General features: G+C 30.6%; 1 protein-coding gene across 2 annotated transcripts in view; it reads right to left on the bottom strand.

The window, feature by feature from the left end:
• Positions 1-271: 271 nt before the first annotated feature.
• LOC148622412 (attractin-like protein 1) overlaps positions 272-15,261 on the bottom strand; it is a 32,119-nt gene continuing 17,129 nt past the window's right edge. Inside the window, exons 14-27 of one of the 2 annotated variants that reach the window (XM_088572302.1) lie at positions 14,368-14,515; positions 12,211-12,402; positions 11,717-11,908; positions 11,224-11,307; positions 9,905-9,970; positions 9,197-9,290; positions 8,761-8,816; positions 7,643-7,737; positions 6,995-7,064; positions 6,548-6,755; positions 6,284-6,362; positions 5,546-5,674; positions 4,359-4,506; positions 272-4,088 (exon numbers count right to left, since the gene is read on the bottom strand). In XM_088572302.1, the coding sequence (XP_088428428.1) occupies positions 4,000-4,088; positions 4,359-4,506; positions 5,546-5,674; positions 6,284-6,362; positions 6,548-6,755; positions 6,995-7,064; positions 7,643-7,737; positions 8,761-8,816; positions 9,197-9,290; positions 9,905-9,970; positions 11,224-11,307; positions 11,717-11,908; positions 12,211-12,402; positions 14,368-14,515 (1,650 nt within the window). In that variant the 3' untranslated portion in view covers positions 272-3,999. Of the gene's footprint in view, positions 4,089-4,358; positions 4,507-5,545; positions 5,675-6,283; positions 6,363-6,547; positions 6,756-6,994; positions 7,065-7,642; positions 7,738-8,760; positions 8,817-9,196; positions 9,291-9,904; positions 9,971-11,223; positions 11,308-11,716; positions 11,909-12,210; positions 12,403-13,920; positions 14,063-14,367; positions 14,516-15,261 lie in introns of both variants that reach the window. The other variant, XM_088572303.1, reaches the window with a different exon arrangement.

The following is a 15,261-nucleotide window of genomic DNA, read 5'->3' as shown; positions in this document are numbered from 1 at the left end:
CTAGATATAGCAGTACATGTACTTATTTTTAATATATTTTTAATAGTTAATTGTATGTGAACAATGTAAGGATGATACATCCAAAGAATATTCTTTAACTGGACATGCCGAGAAATTTCTTCAAAAAACCTCTAGACATACCTCAATATCACACTAAATGAGAAATAACAGAAGCATAAGGATGCTGGATTTAAAATCCTACAAATTGTAGTATGGTAACAGCATATTGCAAACACAATTTACTGAAAGTCAGAGAGGAATAATGTAAGACTTTTCTGAAGCATTATTTATTCATTGTTTCAATAATTTTTACAATATTACTTTACAATATTTCACAATAAATAACAATATTTTACAAATGATTTTACATATAATTACAAGTAAAAAAATATGTACGGGATCACTTTTTTAATCAGATCTGAATAATAGCATTTATAGCTTCAAATGCAAAAGAAACTGCCATTAAACATATGCCACTATCAATACAATTTAATAAGTATGGAACCAATATCTTTCATTAATTTCATTTAGAAAAATTCAAAATAAAAGAACATGTTTTTTTTATATTTTAATGGTTATTTTCTTTATTTTTTTTTTCAAATAATTGTCAGAATTTTTATGAGATACCTTTAAATTTCATAAACAGAAATATACAGTAAGAATTTTTTGGGCTTTGTAGGGAATTCTCACATAAATGGCAGTTAAGTGTAAGAAACTTACAATTTTCTCCATCATACAAAAGTGCCAAGATAAACCTAATAAAGAGAACATAAGACTAAAAGATCCAGCTTAAGTTTAATAACATTTCTCGTCAAACTTCTTGTTCTAAAACTAGCATAAAAATATCACAGACTATCAGCAAAATACAAAACAAGTACACATGTACACAGTCATGAGACAAAAAATAATTACATGTATCATAATTTTAGTTTGTCATTAAATTAAACATTTGAATATATTTATTACTTTGGATACTGTTTTCTACACTGAAATTAACTCCCAAAAATAGCTCAATTTAGCAAAATGTGTTTTTCTACTGAAAAGAGAAAAAATTATTTCACAAACTAATTGTTAGAAAAAAGGTCAACATAGTAATTTACCCTAATGATGATAAATATGTATTTAACTACAGAAAATTAAAGTGAAAAGTGTAAGACCAAATAGTTATTGCCAAGAATAAAACCAGTCCATCATTCAAAAAATGAAAAGTATAATCAATAAGGCCATTATCATACATGGTTAATTACATTTAGTTTTTTTTAAAGCACTATTGACAACTTATTTACAGATTTCAGATATTATCATTTTATTATTTACATATGCTATGGTTTGCAATGAAAATGCAATCAAGAGAAAATGTGACATGAGATTCAATAAGTACTACTAATTCAAGAGAATAATAAGGCAAAACTGTGTGTATTTTTTTAAAAAATAAAACTTACAATAAATTTAGTCACATACATCTATTCAAGAATTCAGGGCTCAATTATTATCAGCATGCTGCATTACAGAATTGAAAAAAAAACATATTGAACCAGAAAAGCAATGCTTTTGACTCCAAGATGAAAACAGAAAGATTCAGTTATAACTAGAAATTAGTACCTTAATGGTGAGACCACATGCAAATGATGGGTTAAACAGGATGAGTGGGTCATACAGAATCAACATAGGTAAATTACAACAAATTAATTTTGATTTGATTTGAACAAATGATCACAAGTAACTAAGGATATAATTGTAGATTGCAAACTGCTTCTAATCTAATTGAACCAAAATAGCTCAAAGTATCTACCAGTTTTGCTGACTGAAATGATCATTTTCATCCAGTCCATTTCAAAGATCACATGTATTAACACTCATTATGACCATTGCAGCAGATTTTATTTTTGTATGAAAAATTGGTCAGAAAATAAGTTTGCCATTAGCAGTTACAAGTGTTGACACAACATAGGTGCCCTATTTAACACTTTCATATCAGAACCAGGAATTGGCAGAAATTGTGAAATTCGGTACATATACACAAATGTACATAAAAATGTACAGTATGGGGCCATAAATGAATCAACTTTTTAAATTTTTTCTGATTGTTTTCTATGCAAAATTACAATTATGTCTGGTCTTGGTCCCTGGATTATATTCATTTAATTACCACTATAACCTTGGTTCCCTTGATTACTCTTTCAAAGAACTTATCTGTTTTTGTTGGACCAAAAGAATGGAAAATAGTGTTTATCAAGAAATTGATTTTTATACCACTATATATGTAAGTAAATTTTTGACATCAATTTTTTCTTTCATGCTTAAAATATTCTTACTTTTAAAAAAATTAAACCAAACAAACAAGTGAAATTGAGATAGTTGTCTTTCTTTTGCTCAAACTCTGATTAAAATTAGTGGTAAAATAGCTCCACAATATTTTTTTTTAAATGTAATTGTATATGGAAAGCAATGGGGAAAATAAAAAAAAAGTTGACTCATTTATGTATGTCTAACAAGTTTCATAATAACATGACACCATCTTCTATGGCCAAAACTTCAAGATAAATCCTAACATGAAACCAAAGCCACAGATCAAAAATCAATTTCATAAGTTGAAGAAGAATAAAAAGGTAAATTACAAACATTTATAATACTAGGTCTTATGACACTAACAATAGCTTAAAACAACACACTGCAAGTGACTATAGTCGAGACATAGACACATAACAGAACAGCCAAGATATTTTTGATTGTGTATTTTGCATATTATCATATGAAAATTCATTTGAGATTTCCTACTTGAAATTTTTAAAACATAAAATTGCAAACAAATTTTGTTGTGTTTCGCCATATCTGTTCCTTGGTAATAATGACCACATATCTTTGTTCATAAAAACATACAATTTTAAACTGTAAGAGTGTAATAGTGACATCTGATGAATTTCTTAGATTGTTGAACTTCTCTTAGAAAATTATTAGTTAATATATTATATCTGTCAGGGTCAAGGTCATTTTATTAACTGAATTGAGTAATTGATTAATATTAATTTTCCCTGAGAAAGCTTATATGAATTGAGCATGACTTGAATTTCACACCATATACATATTTAAATGAGAACAGACAAGTAAATGATTTTTTCATCTAGCACCAATAAATAATAATGGAATGATGTAAATTGAAATGTAAAATTCAAGTCAATTCAATTTAATTAATATACTACTCATACAACTTGTTTGATGATTAACTTAAAGACAAAAAAATATCCAGCCAAACTAACTAAGCAAGTAACTCACATTTTTTTTCTCAATTCAAGAATCAGAAACATATATTACTAAATATCATACAAGAAAGCAAGTTTTGGCAAAAAAAGGTCTCAAATCAATTAAATAAATACACAAATGATTAGCAAGACAATTTTGACCAAAACAAGTACAAATGTATTCTTATGTACATAACATTTTTATAGTTACTTTATAGAAAGGTATTTGTGACACTTTGTGACAATAAACAAACAGCAAAAATATACAAAACAAAAATAAAATGTAAACAAAACACATCAGACATTCAACTGCTCACTACATAAGTATTAGTACATAAAGAACTAGGCAAATTGGTTCAAAGATATCCAGTTAAAATTAGAATGTTAACACCTTAATAGACCATAGGGACATATCAATATCTTAAGAGCAGATATAAAAAAGAAATAAAAAAGACATTTAATTATTAATAATTTGTATTGATGAAACTACTGAAACCCAATCATTACCCCGACCCCTCTCCTCAACAAAAAAAAATTATGAACATCTTTCAACTCTAATGATTGCATTCTGTCCATAAAAAAATCAGAAACTTTTGTTTTTTGCATGATACTTCAGTGAACTAATACTAAGAACTATAGCCTGCCATAGTTCATCATTGAAAAAGACCAATGAATGTCAGGAAAACATCTTGTGACTGAAATAATGGTGTATATAACAACAAGGATTGCACCAGGCAAGGGATAACAATTATATAAAGTACTACACAGCTTCTGTGTGTGAAGAAAATGGCTTCTTAAATTTTGTCTTCTCTCCTTTTGTATGATCTAAACTCTGTTTTCTGTGATGACCTATAAAAAATAAATGTTATGATTGAAATTGGGCAATCCAATGATAGAAATGAATGTGCTACTAAATAATCAAACCTAATAACTCAGTAGTTCATTACTAACACATAGAAGATTCTATATTGATACAGGAAATTATGTTAAAATATTTTCAGACCATGTAATTTAAGATATTTACTTTTAACTGCTGTAAATATATGTGCGCATATGCTTTTTATCTCCCCTAAATTACAATGAACTACCAGACATACATTTATTATTGTTAAGACTTACCCATGGTGATTAAAGCACTAGCAATAGCTACACCAGAGCTACCACTGGGAGTCAGATCTTCATCTCCTGTTGGTAATAATACTATTAATGAAAGAACTGCTGCTTTGTGACCACTCAAAGGCTGAACAGCAACTGGTTTTGTACCTCCCTACAATACAAGTCATTCTGAATCATTATTTGGCATTAGCATATGCTTCTAATTGGTCAGGTAGTGTCAGAGGAGAAGATTTTTGAAAGATAACATTAAAAATAGCAAACAACATCGAAAAAGGCCAATAATTCCAACATGGCTCACCAGATTTATATGAAAATTTGACAACAGATAGATCTCATCATGCTAAACACTTTTACCCTGTCAGATATTTGCTTAACCTAACGGTTTTGGAGATATATGTGAAAAACTTTTGACTGGTCCCTTTGTTCTATTTTTAGTAATGGCAGCCATATTTTTCTACGAATGAAAAACAGTTCTACGCAGAATACCCTCAGAAACTTTCATACCAAGTTTTGTTTTAATTGGTTAAGTAGTCCAAGAGGAGAAGAGTTTTGAAAAATTGTTAATTACGACAGGCAACAATGACAGACACTAAGTGATGGCAACAGCTTACATGGCCTTTGGCCAGGTGAGCTATAAAGGAAAAAATACCTCACTTTCTTTTTCAATTTTTTTACTAACAAGCAATAAACACCTGCACTGAAGCAATTGATATTATTATTCCTATGGTCTCAGTGTTTGAAGTCCCATAACTCAACAAAAAATACTTAATACTGAGAAAATGGAACAACAATTTTAAATGAACTGTAGGTTCCTTCAATAAGGATTCATTCTACCACAAAATCAAGCAAACAATAGTATACCATAATACAAGTAAAAAAAAACACTAAAAACTATACACTCATCACCCTTTGGGGCAAACAAATTTTTTAAATTCTTCCCTCATTGATTTTAATATTAATAGGATTGAGAATTGAGAAATTGACTCTCAATAATTCATCGCTGTATCACAATTTTATTTTCCTTTCTCCATGTGTGACTGAACCTTATCTATCCTATAATACAGCCACACAGTACCATTCTTCTGTATATTGCCAGCATCAGCTGGTTTTACAACATCAATGTGTCAACTACTTATCTATCTTTGTATATATTTCACAAGTGGAATTAATTTTTTTAAATAATCCTTTACCTTTTTTCTCTTTCTAAGATCTGTAGAATTAGTTTCTTTTTTCTCTGCTTGATCAGGTTTTCTATCAACTTCTACTGTGACAGATGCAAAAGGACGACTAGCCATCTCCTCCATCTCTACCATCATCCTCTGTAATATAGAGTAAGGAATAAAGATGATATGTTCTATACATTACAAAATCCTTGCTGATCTACTTTAATTATAGAGAGGAAACCTCAGGAACCTCCTACATAGGTAGATCCTCTGTAAAAACAATGAATGGCTCAAAATCTTTTTTGTTGAAAGTGACATATTTTGGAAGTGACATATGCAGCCAGGACGTAATTTTTTGAATTTTTAACACAGATGCACTGCATGTGTTATAGGAAAGCTCACATTTTCCCATTGGTTGAGACATTAGCAATATAGCAAAATAGTGGTACATATCAACAAATTTAAATGTTGTTTGAGTACAAATAGCTCAGGTCCACATAGGCAAAGCCAAAAATCGTACTATGGTTGTACTAAAGAAAAAAATTCTAACTTCTACATTGAGCAAGCTCACAAGCATTAATCAGATAAAGAGAATCATGTAATATGTAATGTCAAAGGTTACCAGGCAAATTTTACAGTTTAAAATCAGAATTCCTTATATCTTCAATTAATTACTACTTAAATTTGGTAACGTTTCTGGGATTATGCATGCTTGAAAGTCAAAACAAAATAAAAACTTTAACAGAATTAATGGCTTATACCCACCTGTCTCCTTCTGTATAAATCATATTTATGTTTGATTTTGTATAATACTGCAGCAATAATAAGTAATGACAGGAAACAGCTGAAATGAAAAACATAGACATATGTGGGTTTTTATAAGACCAAAGATAGAATTCTATCATCATTCCTGCAATGGTATATTATAAGCAAAAAAGTTTTAACATCATATGCAAAAGTGTGTTTTAACAGATGATAGAGTATTACTTTTGTAAACAATTAGAAATTAATCACAATAAATGAACTTACCTAAAGAATGTAACAAAGAAGTGTACTAAATCTATTTTAGGAAACTGTGAGAAAGATATCTGGAGCCAGAATGGTGTATGAAATCCATACACATAAACAAAAAATGTCAAATTCTCCTTTTCTCCAAAGGAAAAATCTCCATGTTCAAACTTTTTACGGAAGTAAGTACACGGATATGATTCATGTATCTTCTCTTCATTGTGGGACTCTGAAAAAAATGAAAAATGCAGTACATGTATATAATTGATAACTTCATACAGGACTGAGGAAACAATTAAGTCAGATTCAAATTTAAGGTTTATGTTAAAGTTTCCATTGTTAAAGTACAATTAATCAATTAAAACCAGATAGGGAAATTCAACAAGTTTTACCATGATTCCAATTTGGCAGAATTGATATCTGATTTAATAATCTTCTGAAAATTCTATCAAAGATTTTTAAACTTACTTGTTTTGAATGTTATATTGAGGTAGGAATTTGATGAACAGTTGATTTTAAAATCTACATCCCTGTCAGCCTGTAAAATAAGAGAACAAAATTATGCAAGTTTATAATGCATTTTAATTTTTTTTATATTATTACCTGATAAAAAGTTGAATAGTTACATGTCTTTAATTGTGTAATATTTTTTCTACAGTGGCCAGATTTTAAAGGGGGAGTGTTGTGATCACGGCGAAGTACTTTAACCCACCACATTTTTTGCACCTGTCCTAAGTCAGGAATTTCTGGCTTCTGTATGTCTTGTTTCGTTTTTCACCTTAGTATATTTTTATGTTACTTGGGTATATATGGGCAACTCTTTTGCTTTTTGGGACCAGCTGCAGTCTGCCCTGTTGTGAGGGTTTCCACTTCGTTCACTGAACACCAATGGGTGGCTTTGGGCTGACATTTTCATCCACGTGGGGCTGTTGTCTCTGACATATTCACCATACCTATTCTCATTATAATAATTTCTTATTTAAAAAGTCTGATAATAATTCTTTTCATTTATTCTGTTCAAAATCAAAGTTTTGATAGTCTTGAGAATTATGGAAAATGGTCATACTATGTAACTGTTCTGGTGAAATGTGTATCTTGGATATATACAATACTTACAGATAGAGGTATATTCATGAAATTTATCTGTGTATAAAACTGGTCATCTTTTTTAGACAAGTTAAAGGTAAACTGATAATCAGTTGTTAGACTATCTGTAAAAGAATAAACAAGACATTTCATGTAAAAAAAAAACACTTCAAGTTAAAATAATAGACCAGCTACAAGTAAAGGTTCCATATAAAAACAAAGTAAAAAATATTGGTTTGAACTGGGTAAATTACAACCAATATTTATGTATATTATTCAAAAAATTCAACTCATTCTAACAGTGATAAATACAGTCGAACTTCACTCGCTCGAACTTGGATGGCTCGAACACCCTGGATTTCTCAAACACCTAGGATTTCTCAAACACAATTCAAAGTACCAAAATTTTCTCCAATATAAATAATCTTGGATTTCTCGAACTTCGATTTCTCCAAAACTCGAACTGACTAGTTGGTCCGTTCGGTAATAAATCTTAGAGAATAACCCTAACTAACTCGAACTCATCAGCCATTTTGTCAGCTTGGGTAATAAAAGGTGTGAAAAACTGAAACCCAATCATTAATCAATGTCATTTTAGTTAATTACAGGTAATATTTAAGTCATCACTAATTAGGTACTTTTGATCTTAATAAAAAACTGATTGAAGTTTGAGAATGTTCCCAAGTTGGTATGATGAAACCATGAAAGAAAATCGGATGGAAACAAATTATTGACCAATGAACCCGCACTCTGGACATTTTTAAAAGAAAACACAGCATTTTTAATGTCCACAAATCAACATAATCTTCCGAAAGCGAATGAAAAATATCCACTAACTAACACAACTTCGGGGAAGTAAGCAATTTCTAACGATAAAGTCAAACTCGGACAGGCAACGAAAGAAATCTGGAAATATATGCACTTCAATTTCTCGAACTCCCAATAACTCGAACACATTTCAATGGTCCCTTGGAGTTCGAGATACCGAGGTTTCACTTTATTGTTTCACAGACTGAAATGTTCTTTTACCAGTCATGTAAATATTGATGTACAACTGACCTAAAGTACTAAATGTACCAAAAACAAACCAAGTGATGTACAACTGACCTAAAGTACTACATGTACCAATAACAAACCAAGTGACTTACAGAAACAAGTTCCACCATTCTTAGGGTTTCCATAATACTTATGTGGCTTGTCACACCTATAATATGAAAATAAAACATTTATTTTAGATGATTTGATTATTTATTTTAGATTGTTTAATTATTTATACATGACCTTTTGAGTTTAGTTTGTATACTGCTACTAGGGTCTGATTTTGATAAGTGCCAGACATTTTTTGCTCTAATGCTAGATGGTAGTTGGTATTTTTTTTTGTGGTGGGAATAAATAGCAGGTAAAATGTTGTGTAAGTATTTATATAGATATAGCAAATGTATCAAGGAATTTAAACAAAGGTATAATATTTCACAATGATTTAGGTACCCCATGTATGTGAAAAAAAATGAGATTTACTCCAGAAATTTCCATTTGTGGGATATAACTATGAACAATGTACATATAAAACCAGCTATGACTTACTCATCACACTTATCACCTATCACACCCCTGGTTCTACAGTTACATACACCAGTCTTCCTGTCACATGAATCAGCCTGCTCATTGCAATCACATTCTGAAATGTAATGGCAAAAAATTCATAAAAACACTAATTGATCTTAGAAATATGTACATGTATCTGCTATAAAGGTTTGACCAGCTACAATGACATTTTTGGAATATAATTCCATTTTATGTCTTTTTTTTTAATTAAATTTTACAACAGCTACAATAAATTAATTCATTTTTGAATTAGGTGGCAATGTTAAAGTACTATATTAAAATATTCAATTTTGATCCAATGATCACCAATAGCCTTGCTTCCAATTTTTTGCAGTGAAAAGGTCCATCCTTACAGGTGAATGAAGGGTAAACAGTGATTTCTTGTGAAGACAATAGCTGCCTACATAACCTTGTACTTCTGTGTTTTGGCTGCCTAAGGTATTGCCAAGCTTACACCATATCTGATAAAACTTAATGGGGAGCTTTGGCACCCCCACACCTCACCCTTTTATTTCTGTGCTTCAGCCTGCGACTTTAAATGTGTGGAAAACCCTGGGTAAATACAGGTTAAAGTAACTTATTCTGTATATTATGACCTACAACATAAAATTGGTCTTAAATTATATTCCACAAACCAAAATGTAAGAGACCAATATACATGTATTATAAATAGTTGCATTAACATACTTTTACAGGTGCCTCCATTGACAGGATTTCCGAAGTAGCCTTCTTTACATTGTTCACAGTGGTCACCTAAAATATACAAAACAAAAAATGTCAACTAACATGTATAGCATTAACACAGCTTTTTTATGACTATCAAAATGTCTTTTACAAAAATGTAATATCATCAGAACTTTATTTTATTCTTAATGAAAGTTCTCAACTGTCCACCCCCATCTATAAAATAACACAAAAATTATTTTCTTCAAACCATTTATTGCAATTTCATTCACTTGCTTCTAGTTTTCTAGAAAATAATCTTTAAATTTTCTATATAAACTAACATATGGAAGGGCTGCAATATTTCATCTGTATATGAAGAAATTATTGAGGTTATTTCATAAAAATGCAAAACAAAAATTGCAGTAAGAATTTATAATTTTAGTTTAATATTCAAATATAATGATTAAATAAAAGAAATTGTGTTGATAATGTCACTGTCTCATGATAAAATTATGTCTTTGAGATAACATTTTTTTTTCTAATCAGGATAGACGAACCTCAATGTGTTGAACTCAGAAGAGTCGCTAACTCGGATAACTAACTAATTTCAGTCAAAGCAAAACTCCCCTAACTCCAATACAATTTCACCTCATTAGATTCGAACTCAGATGAATTGAAATCTTGGATAACTTGAGGTTTTCAATCAGTCCCCTAGACAGGACTTTGAAGTAACTGACCCTGATGTCTCTAATCAACTAATTAGTCAGAAAACTGATTACTTTAATACAAACCATGATAGAAGTGTGTCTTTACAATGATTACCCGGCTTTTGAAATTATTTGTTGACACTATTTATGGCTTGATTTGTGTATTTAATTAATCCAAAATAGTACGTGTAGTGAATAGAAACAAATTTTATTATCAGAAATTACACTAACAATGATTGTGAGTTATTCAAAGCAGCATGTTGTGTACTTATGACATTTTCGATGTAGAAAAAACAAAAAAGGATATTTCTATAAAACACTCGGTGCCATTCAGTATTTAAAACATGATATACAACACATAAAAAAATATCTTCTGATATGAAACGCAAGACTTCACAAAGTAAAGTAAAGTGAAGTACACGTACATGTACAAGCAAAACAAATTATGTAAATGCACAAACAATCACCAACCAATTTAATTATTTCTAGGTTGTACCCGACCTAGAATAACTCAAACATTTACGCCAGGTCCCTTTCAACGATGTTAAACTGCACATATAACCTCTAACACTCAGTATTAATATCCAGACAGTTTTGTTATCCAGACTTAGACAACTCTACAAAATTTCCTACCTTCAGTCATATTTTTACATTCCTCACAGACATCTAATTTACCAGTAACATTAGAGCATATACTATGTCCATTACACTGACAAGCTGACAGAAAAAAAAAAGTTATTTTAAAATGAGATAACAATTTTCAATTGAATTTTACTACCTATCTTTTTTTACTTATTTTATAACTTTCTCACCCTTAGAAACAACATATATTGGTATTTTTACCATACATAAGACATTCTGAAAAATATAAAAGTTGTTAAAAAAGTAGGTGAAAAATTTTGAATTTTCACCTTTTGGTTATCTGGGTGATCCTTAGGGAAAACTGTATTTGAAATGATATGCAGGAATCATTTTTCAAATTAGAATTTTTTTCAAAACAGTGAAATAAAGAAATAAGCCAAATATATGAATGTAAAAAGATTTTGGATGAATACTGGCAAGTAATTGATCACAACAGAACTGATTGGAGTTTGACGACAAAATAAGTACATGCTGCATGATTTACCTGGACAGCCAATAAAAAACCATCTATCATTATCACACATTCCAAAGTCTATCTGTGATTGGTTATTGACTGGTCCTTGAAGTCCTCCTTCCATACATTTACCTAAACCTGTATTAGCTTTGTCATTACACCACCCACATGTGGGATTAGATTGACACTGGTCACATGTATGTAAGTCAGAACATCTGGTGGCTGAAGAAAAGAATAGACATTTGTTACTAGCATAGACAAGAAAACATATATATTCCCATTCCCAACTCAGTAACCATATGGTCAAGGTATAAAAAAGTTGATTTCAGTCTGAAATCTGATGATATGGCATACCTAAATGTATATAATGCTTCTACTTATATATTACCAGGTGATGTTGTGTGGAGGAAACTGTTACAAAAAAAGTTGTGTACAAACAAATAAATGGATGAACTGATACACACCACAACTCCTTCAATAAAGCAGGTGTATAAAAACACATAAACTTATACAAGTTTTATTACCTGGACATTTAGCCTGCTGAGTAGTCCACTCCATACACTGGCCATAGATAAATGATGCCACATAGGAGTTAGTCTGTACACATAACTGTTTATTACCACACCACATACATCCTTTAGCTGTACAATTCTCACAGCTCTTGTGTGCTATACATGGCTGTTCACACTTCTTAACTTGTCTTGTTATATTGTAGTCTGTAAAATACACACATTATAACATTCAATATCACTGAAGTTATTCCATATTGAATATGGAAAAATATTTTCTCATTAGAATTTCTTCATTGTAGAAATTTATTTAAGGGTGTGACACATTATAATTTTAAAGGAAAAATTGGCATGAAAATAATAATAAGACATAGCCTTATATCTTAGTACTGAACACTTGTAACATACTCAGCATAGTAAAAATAATTGTGAAGAGCAACTTCAATAAAACATGGGTACAGCTTGTCATGATTTTTTTTTATTAAACTCAACATAAGGTGAACTGTAAACATCATGACCTATTGGGTAACTTAAGCTTTTCCTTTGGGCTGTTTAAATTGAAAAAAAAAATAGTGAAGCTTTAGTGATAATATAAGAATTGGACCTAGCTATAGCTAAAAATAAAAGGTTGAATATTTTTTAACTTAAAAGTTTGAATACATCCTGAACAGCCCTGCTAAACATTATATACTCAATACACTAAATATCAAGGGTTGTAATATAACCACAAGCTTCTTCAATTCCATTTTTACAAATTATGTAGGAAACCTTATAATTGTAACCATATCCTTGTCCATGTCGTCACTATAGCAATACCTATATGTACTCTTATATTCAGTTGTGCTGGTAAAATGATACAATAACTGAAAACACTTGTTACCTCTATGGTCAACTCATATTTACATATTAATTAGTTCAATTAATATTCTGCTTTATATACACATTTGGTGCACTAACATTGATATGTTCCCATTACAAATTGGCTTTATCATTTTTTTTTAAGATGACCTGGATTTTGTTTTCATGAATCCTTCCTTAAGAATAATTTACATTACAAAAATGATCAAAACTTGGAATTATGGAATAACAGCAAACCATACTTTAGTTAATATAATAAACAAACAATAGTGTAGAAAATAGACAAATATTTTTGATTGAATGATTAATTCTTAATATAAGTCCCATGAAAGATATTAAATCCATTTGTAAAGGACATTTGATTAATTAGGTACAACTTAATCTCAATTACACTAAATCAATACCCTGAACCTATATTCAGCTCCCTGGCTTATGAAACTGACAGCCAATAGAAAGATATCTCATATAAATACACTGATTCTGATGGAAGCAGTAATCTTTTAAGTTTAAATTTGGTAGGACTCAGCCAGGGGTCAAATGCAAGGACTCTAGCACTCGAAGAACATGTACTGCCAATGGACAGACATAACAACCACCGAATAACTTTGAAATTTCAGATTTACATTTAGTGCTATAGGGTCACCCCTCAGTCTAATGCTTAATTTTTTTCTTAATGCTAAATTCATAGTATCACAGCATGAGAGGGCATAATTTTAATCTGATGTTAAAATACCATTTGCTAATGTCCACTTTAGAGTTAATTAAGAGATTTCTTTCTTAAAAAATGGGATGAAGCAGACAGAGCAGAACATTCAGTTTTTATTTGGTATATTGGTATGAAGATTTGCAGAAATAATCCACTCTCACCAGAAGTGTATTTGACTGCCTGACATTTCTTGGAGTTGTGATTCCATTCACAGGAATCAGACTGGATACAGGCAAAACAGTTCTGTGTTGCATAGCATGGACTACTGTACTTGGCTGGACATTTTGTTACCTCAGTCACAGGCTGTTGTGTTAAAATAAAATATGTCTTCTTTTATCTCCACTTACACCAAAATATTGCAAGAAGAACTGAACCTAAACACAACTATTTATAACTGTATGTTAAATATGCCAAAGTTAAAACTGACTTATATCTCTAATTAAGAATCAAAACATACAAAAATTAAGAAAACATAGATTCTATGTAATTGCACATAGATATTAAAGTTATAATGTTGTATTATAGTTCAGTTCTTTGCTCAACCTTCAAAATCCACAAACAACACCAAAGCTTATACTCTCCTTGAAGCACAGTTAAAGCATACTAACCTACAAAATCAATCTCCTTTGTACTAGAGCACTTAGGATTTGACCAATCACATTCACCATAACTCATGCAGGTTGGACAGTTCTTGTGATCTGAGCACATGGAACTATCATATGGGTTGGAGTTTTGGCTTGTACAATTATCTGTTGGCTATATCAAACAAAATAAAGAAGTTCAAAGGGCATGCAAGTACACTGAAACTGAAAATACAACAAAGACAGTAAAAGCTTAACAAGGCTCTTTAAAACAATAAATTATTGTCTGATAACCTTTATCAAATACTTGATTTTTTGGACAAGGAAGAAGGAAGAGCAATTTAAAAGTTTGTAGAAACAGCTTGATATGACCACAGAGGTTGAAGCCTGAATGAATGGGGAAAGTCGCGAAACACCATTCAAGCTTGATGCAGCTCTAAATATGGATTGCTACTAATAGTTTAACACAGTAAGATTTTGACTAGAATCAAAATGTCCCCTTCCTAAACCTCCAAATTCAATCCTGGCCCTTTTTTTGTGGTATGGCACCTTTTGAAGACAATTTCAAAGATATCCATATATTTTCATTCAAGTCATCATCTAGACATAAGGAAAATGCTGCTTTCTGACCCCTTTTTAGCACTTAACATTGCAACCCCAAAAGCAATCCCAGCCATTATTTTGTGGTAAACTGCCATTTGGTACAATTTCATAGAGATCTATATACTTTCAGTCAAGTTATTGTCTGTACACCAATGTCAACAGATTATAAAAACATTGCCATACCATTACAGACCAGTCTATATTTGCGGCCATATAAAAAGGCTTCAGTTCATACTCATAATGGCAGAAGTTATTTCCAAGTCACTTAACCGAAACTATAATAGACATAAAGCAAAGAAAGAAAGCTGACTGCAGTCT

The sequence above is a fragment of the Perna viridis genome, chromosome 3, assembly GCF_037379345.1.
Source record: "Perna viridis isolate PV_CMFRI_1.1 ecotype Kerala chromosome 3, ASM3737934v1, whole genome shotgun sequence".
NCBI classification, from domain to species: domain Eukaryota; kingdom Metazoa; phylum Mollusca; class Bivalvia; order Mytilida; family Mytilidae; genus Perna; species Perna viridis.
The sequence above is the reverse complement of the archived record's forward strand: the minus strand, read 5'-3'. Positions and strand labels throughout refer to the sequence as shown.